General features: G+C 41.2%; 1 protein-coding gene across 1 annotated transcript in view; it reads left to right on the forward strand.

Annotated features, from left to right (window-relative positions):
* Positions 1-7,502, forward strand: part of LOC107691403 (fucolectin-1-like) — a 19,140-nt gene extending 11,638 nt beyond the window's left edge. Inside the window, exons 5-9 of the mRNA XM_016489976.1 lie at positions 6,369-6,435; positions 6,537-6,676; positions 7,069-7,160; positions 7,236-7,373; positions 7,488-7,502. Of these exons, the coding sequence (XP_016345462.1) occupies positions 6,369-6,435; positions 6,537-6,676; positions 7,069-7,160; positions 7,236-7,373; positions 7,488-7,502 (452 nt within the window). The remainder of the gene's footprint in view (positions 1-6,368; positions 6,436-6,536; positions 6,677-7,068; positions 7,161-7,235; positions 7,374-7,487) is intronic.
* Positions 7,503-7,696: the final 194 nt, after the last annotated feature.

Consider the following 7,696-nt stretch of genomic DNA (forward strand, 5'->3'; position numbering starts at 1 on the left):
CAACAACCTCAGTTGAGTGACAGGAAGCTACGAGTTGTGCCCCCTCAGAGGCCACACCCACGGCTTCCACAGCTCCGGGTGGGGGTGAAAGATCGTACTCTCCGCCTGTGAGAAGAGATCCCTCCTGACGGAAATCTGCCAAGGAGAGCCGTCGAGAAGGGAAATCAGGTCCGAGAACCATACTCAGACCAGCCAGAACCGGGCTACTAACAGTAGATGGACCCAGTCCTGGCACACCCTCTCCATAATTCCCGGGAGCAGATCAATCGGGGAAAAAGGCATACAGACAAAGCCTCGGCCACGTCTTTACCATAGCGTCCAGTCCGAGAGGAGCTGGATGAGTCAGAGAGAACCAGAGGGGACAGTGCGATATCTCTCGAGTCGCAAACAGGTCCACCTGAGCCTGGCCAAAAACTCTCCCTATCTGCTTCACCACCTCGACAGGATGTCTGCTCCCATATTGAGATGCCCAGGAATGTGAACTACTCTCAGCGAGAGGAGTTTCCCCTAGGACCACACAAGGATATGGTGCGCCAGCCCTCCCTGGTGGTTGATATAAGAGACCACCGCTGTGTTGCCGGTGTGCACCAACACATGGCGATCTCTTAGGTCCGGGAGGAAGTGTTTCAATGCTAGAAACACGGCCAGCATCTCCAGGCAGTTGATGTGCCACGTGAGATGGCGACCACTCCACAGACCGCGGGCCAAGCGGGCACTCATGACCGCTCCCCAACCGGTGAGAAATACAACTGTCGCTGGCGTTATGCGGCGACAAGGAGCTCCCAGCACCGGGCTCTGAGACAAGAACCAAAGTTTACTCCACATGTCTAAGGCACGTAGGCATCGCCGCGTGACCTTGAGCATACGGAGCGGGTTTCCCCTCAGGGAGAACTCCTTGGTATTGAGCCACCACTGTAGGGGTCTCATGTACAGCAGGCCAAAAGGTATCACGTTGGACCCAGCTGCCATCAGACCCAGCAGTTTCTGGAACTGCTGACAGTGAGTGACCGGCCTTCTCTCACTATCGCGACTGCAGTGAGGATCGAATAAAACCGAGCAGGAGACAGACGTGCCTGCATCGTGGTCGAATCCCACATCACGTCCAGATAAGTGATTCTCCGTACTGGAGAAAGCACACTTTTCTTGGCGTTAAGTCTTAACCCCAGCTCTTTCATGTGAGCGAGAACGACATCTCGATGCCGGATCGCCATCTGCTCCGATTGAGCTAGTATCAACCAATCATCGATGTGGTTGAGTATGTGGATGCCCTGGAGTCACAGAGGAGCTAGAGCAGAATCCACACACTTTGTGAAAGTGAGGGGTGAGAGTGCAAGGCTGAACGAAAGAATCCGGTAAGCTTTTTCCCCCAAAAGCAAACCTCAGGAACTTCCATCCTTCTTTGGAATGATGAAGTACCGGCTGCAGAACCCAGACTGAGTTGAGAGGAGGGACCACTTCGATGGCCTCCTTCCTCAAGAGTGTGTTAACTTTTGTTCCATTACCAGAGCCTGCTCGGGGCCCACCAGAGTGGGAATGACCCCGTTGAAACGAGGTGGAGGAAAACCGAACTGATTTGGTAGCCTCTTTCTAGTGTGTAGGACCCATTTAGACACATTTGGCAGAAGTTTCCACGCTGAAAAAAAGGTCTACTAAGGAAATCAGTCTCTTGAGACTGACCTCTGGTGTAATCAAAGCGGCTAGATCGGTGCCCTGAAGCAGTGAACCGGCAGGGGACTTCCGACCTTGCTGCTCTAGAAACCTCCGAAGAGATAGCGGGCCTCTTAGTACCGCTACGTTTCCGGGCGGTGACTGAGAGAACTACTCGCCGGAGACCGCTGCGCCCTGAAGCACTGTAGGTGGCAGGGTTGGCAGAACGATCTCCTGAGGGCACTGAGGAGAGACGGGCACTGTAGGTGTACACCGCTCTTCCCCAGAGGGGCTTGCCCTCCGAAGTCCTGGGCCCTAGGCGTCAGGACATTTTAGTCGAAGACTATCCAGCAAGAATGACAGTCCGCAGATCCGCCTTCCACTAGAAGCCTTCGGCCCGGGAGTGCCACTCTGACTCTAAATTCTGAGGAGTATGAGAAGTGACGCTCCCTAGATGAGGAGCTGGAACCCGGTTGGTTGGGGCTGCTCCCACCCAGCAGCCCCTGTTGAGGTAAACGCGTGCTCTCACTCGAGAAAATTGTATTTATTTATTTTCCAAGAGCTCCTCAGAACTTCTCATAGTCAGAATAAAATGTAGCCAAACAACCAGACAAGTAAACACGGTCTGGTGTGATAAGATTCATATCAAAACCGAAAATGATGTAATGCACGCGTTACCTCGGCATCGCACGAGCCGCTTGGTCAAACAAACAATATCAATCTCCTCAGAGAAAGATACTTGCAGCAGCGAGCTCTCACTCAGAGGGGGAAGAAACCACAGCGCGGGCTTCCGAACCTCGAGAGAGAGAGCGCTAGATCTAGGGAACGCGGGTGGAGATAAGGAGAGCTTGTCTCCAACCCCTCTGCCTGATCATGTGCGATCCCCACGATCTCAATCGCCGCCATGCCTCAGCAGCAGCGGGACCGGAACCGCAAGATCTCAGGCACGGAGACACTTCTCGGAGCGTGCCCGGCGAGAGCGGAGCGTTAAACAGCGGGAAAAGCACAATCAGCCCCCCTCTCTTTTTCCCGAGAGCTGACTGCGTTAGCTCCGCTCCCCAGTAATGCTGCTCATTATAATTAGGCATAATATGCTTTTGTAACTGATGCTTGTGCAACTGGCGAACTCATCGACACCCTCCATATCAACCTCCTCGGAGGAAGACAGGCGGAGCATCGGGCCCTCTTATTTTCTATTTTTCAGAAGGACTTGTTTTCTTTTTCCTCTCATTTCACTTCCAAATGTGTGTTTGGATACATACCTGATTGTGACAATCGAATACTGTTTGGAGTGGATATGCCTTTGTGTTGGATTCCTTTGTGGAGGCTCATTCGTCTGCTAGTTTGATTTATCAACTCTAAAGCAGATAAACATATTTCAACGCACTCAATGTTTTTCTTCGGAAAGAATAACTCATTTTTGCCACGGAATGGATCTCGAATAAATAAACAAGAATAAATAAACAAATATTGTAGCCTTGTCCTTGATTTTAAACCCAGAAAATCGTCTTAGAGTTCTTATCTGAGAAATGATGATCCATTCCGTGGCAAAAATTAGTTATTCTTTCTAAAGAAAAACATTGAGTGCGTTGAAATATGTTGATCTGCTTTAGGGTTGACAACTCCAACTAGCAGATGAATGAGCCTCCACAAAGGAATCCAACACAAAGGCATATCCACTCCAAACAGTATTCGATTGTCACAATCAGGTATGTATCCAAACACACATTTGGAAGTGAAATGAGAGGAAAAAGAAAACAAGTCCTTCTGAAAAATAGAAAATACCAAAAACAAACATAAACATTCCTCCCACATTCTAAATAAAGAAGGAAGACAATATTACGGTGGCCGAGAGAGCTCAACGCGCTGCAACTTAAGAAAACACATGCAAATTGAAAAAACACCAGCAAATTACATCAATTTTAAATTTTTGTAGGAATTCTTTTGTTGGATAAACTCTATGAATTCATTTATATGAGATTTCCTTAACCTTATTTGTAAGGAGGAATTTTTGAGGTAATGACCAAACTTGAGTCCAATTTACATTATTAAAGATATTGTTCCAGTAGAAAATAACATAAGGCGTAGAAATATTCTCTTTTAAAAACAAGGATCTAATTTTATAGTTGTTAGGCTTTAACCCTGAGAAACAGATAGTGTCGACTAAGGTATGTTCAGGTCTAGGAGGACAGACAGAAAGTGCGGATGTACATATACTGCTTTTGAACAGCATATGTACACCTGCGGGAATGGCCCTAGTAAGCACCTTACATTCTTTTAATGTAATAGGTATTTTGTATCTTGAGATAAAGTCTGCAAATGTAAATAAAGAGTGTAGGTTCTCTTCCAAGACCTACGCTCTTAAAAATAAAGGTGCTTAAAAGGATTTTCACAGCGATGCCATTGAATAACCATTTCTGGTTTCACCATTCAGCCAAAGGTTATTTAAAGAACCATCTCTTTCTTACCTTTTTAGAATCTGAAGAACCTTACTTTGCCATAAAGAACCTTTTGTGAAACAAAGATTAATTCAGATGTTAAAGGTTCTTTATAGAACCATTTAGACAAAAATGTTATTCTATGGCATCGTGAAGCACCTTTCTTTTTTAAGAGTGTAGGCATACTGAAATTCAAAGAAAACAAATAAAACAAAACATTTTTTTTGGAGTAAGTTAAAACATGTTTCGTTGATCTTACAACTAACCCCCAGTCCTGCTTTTACAACTAACCCAAAGTCTTGTAGCCATGAACTAGCTCTCATGTATTTACATGTCTATTTATATTCATATAATGTATATTATAAATAAATATATTTAATATATAAAAAATAGCATATTTTTCTGAAATATGTACATGCATGTGTGTGTATTAATATATACATAATAAATATGCACTGAACACACACATATATTATGCAAACAAAACCTTTATTTTGGATGCAATTAATCGCGATTAATCGTTTGACAGCACTAGTTTTATTTGTCATACTGACACAAATTTCAAATGATTTGTAATAGTCAAATTTTGAACCTTCTGTATTTGACTATTCTTTCTTACCAGACTGTTAAAAATTCCAGCCACAATCAATCACAACAATGTATATACAATCACAGCTGATTAAGCATATAAATTGTCAGTTCGTTGTTTTACTCACATGCGCACAGACATTATTTATACATGACATATTCTTGCATGTCGTGAGATGCATAAGAAATCTTTAGACACATAACGCAAACCATAATCAAATGCGAGCATTTTTGATGATCGTTTCTGTTCAGTCTGCTCATTTTATAGCATTTAACCACCGCCTCCAGTTTCCCCTTGGTTTTGATTCCAGCTAACGCTGTGATGTAATTGTGACGTCAGCACTAAAAGGGTCTATTAGTTCTCTCTCTCGCACGCTCTCTCTCTTACAACACTATGTATATTTTATAATGTGATATTTTCCCCAACTTCTGTACCATGCATGATGTTTTACACTATCATGATGTTTTGCACTATTTTTTTTCTTTTGAAGCTAATCTGCAATAGAAATGTGCAATTATTTGTCACTCAAATTAATAATTATTATTAATACACAAAGAAAACAAAGTTTTGCTGTGTTTTTTTTTCTAATGTTACGAATGTTCTCGTAGCCAAGGCAACCGCAGTCCATGTATCATCTGATCATTCAATTATTCCATTCAATCTGGCAAATGAAAAATGGTAAAAACTGGTCAATATTTAATTTTTCTGTTTTCTGTATGCACCAAAAATTGAAAGTTGGCGTTTTGTGGAGGAATACACTTGAGAAATCAAAAGATGGCTTGTTTTTTTTAATCAAACAGAAAACAATATTTTAACTCGATATCTCTTATAAAAACACCTACTTTTTTTTTTATTAATTTTAAATAGTAAAATACAAAAAAAGGGAGATTTTTAATACAAATAAGCACAATTCAAACTGCAATACCAAACAGGACCACAGGGAGATGGCAAAATACCACTAAACCTGCTGCCTTGCTTGGATTGCATTATGCTACTATATGGATATTGAAGCCATAAACCAATTTGTAAACCAAAATAAGAGATGTCAAACCAAAATCTAATTTTTTCGTTTGTTAAAACAAAACAAAAAATGAGCCACCTTTCAATTTCTTGAGTGTATTCCTCCATGGAACGCCAACAGTTTTTGTTCATACAATTTTTTTTTCAAAATTTGGTTCATACAGAAAAACTAAATATTGACCGGTTTTTACCGTTTTTTTGTTTGCCAATTTGAATGGAATAATTGAATGATCAGATGATACACAGACCAACCACCAATATTAACCCTTTAGCACTTCACCTTGTAACAGAGTGAAATGTCTGTCACAGTTTTTCCATATCCTTAGGGTAATGGAATTAAAAACTCTATGTGTTGTAATACTACGAGGCACTAGATGGCACTTGTTAGACACACCTGGATTGTATATCAGGTGAGTAGTTGCCTGAAGAAGTAGTTCAGTTTGGGTAGAGGGAACGCATGTTTCTTTGTGCTAGCTTGATCTGTTGGTTTACAAAGTCCTAGCTGAGAAACCTTTGGTTTTAAGCTCAACATGTGAGTATATTAGAATATTGTACGGTGGCCGAGAGAGCTCAACGCGCTGCAACTTGAGAAAACACATGCAAATTGAAAAAACACCAGCAAATTAAGAAAACATCTTCATCAGTTTGACAACACACGTGCTGCAACTCCCCAGAACAAATAGACGGAGCAGAGATTCGCATCGGAAACTCTTTGGAGAACAATGGCAACAACAATCCCATGTGAGACCCGCTTTCCGTTGCTTAATATCCATGAAAATCCCTGAAAACATGTATGACGAAAGACTAGAAGTCTAAATGATGGTTTCTCCATATCTCTTTAGATGTGCTGTAATTTCTAGCATTCCAGCTGGTTTTTCCTCCACCTACACATGTAACAATATGGATGGTCGATATGTGAGTCTGTTCATTCCTGGAGATTCAAGGATTCTTACTCTGTGTGAGGTGGAGGTCTATGGAAAAGGTGTGATCAAGCAAGCAGATTTTGTGTTTTGGGAAACTATTAACGGCTTTATTTTTTTAATACAATGTATTGTTCGATAATGTTAAAGTTCAAGAGTTGCATGCTCTCAACAATCAATAATTCATTACATAAAACACATTTGTGTTTGGCACTAAACCATGTCCATCCTTATTGAAAGTGAATCTGTATTTAATGTCTTTCTTTTTTTTTTTTTTTACATTGATTTTGAGGATCACTACACAATCTCTCATTGCATCATTTTAATCTTAAGTGACAGATGCATTTGCACAAAATTGCTGTAGATACAGTATTTTAGATACAGTATCTTATTTGCATTTAGCATTTTCTTTTCCCTTCTGTCCATGTATGTTCACTCTCATGTGCCCTTTTAGGTCCTGTACTGAAGAAAACCTTTGTGAAGATGAATCTGAAATCCAGTTCGAGTCTGTCTGAACCTGGAATGAGAGTCCAGCTCCTGTCACAGGTGAGAAAGGAAAACATACAGAAATCTGAAATCAAATCACACTGATAGCAGTTTTAAGAGATCTGCTCGTTTTAGCTTCAGCCTGCTTTGGTGGAACGAGGGTTTTCTGACGTGATGCTGCAGTGGTCTCAACCACCCGAAAAGGAAGTGATGCGGAAGGAAGCTGTGCCAAGTGAGTGTGCTCAAATAAACACTGGAAAACTGAAAAGGAATGTTAGTTAAATGTTGAGGATTTTTTTAATTTAAATTATTTAAATTAAAATGCATATATTACATATGAATAGGAAAGTGACGTTTTTATGATGTAATGAACTGTTTTATTTGCAGCTCAATGTGCTATAAGAAAGAGATGATGATGATGATGATGATGATGGGGAAACCTAAACTCTCTTCAGATCAGCTGTGATGTTCTTCTTTTAGGAGCTCGAATATTCTCCTGTCCTCAATGTTGATCACAATAAAGTTGTACATGAAAATTAATAATTAATAATAATAATAATAATAATAATAATAATAATAATAATTCATTACATTTA

Source organism: Sinocyclocheilus anshuiensis, unplaced genomic scaffold, assembly GCF_001515605.1.
Source record: "Sinocyclocheilus anshuiensis isolate Anshui unplaced genomic scaffold, SAMN03320099.WGS_v1.1 scaffold650, whole genome shotgun sequence".
Taxonomy (NCBI): Eukaryota; Metazoa; Chordata; class Actinopteri; order Cypriniformes; family Cyprinidae; genus Sinocyclocheilus; species Sinocyclocheilus anshuiensis.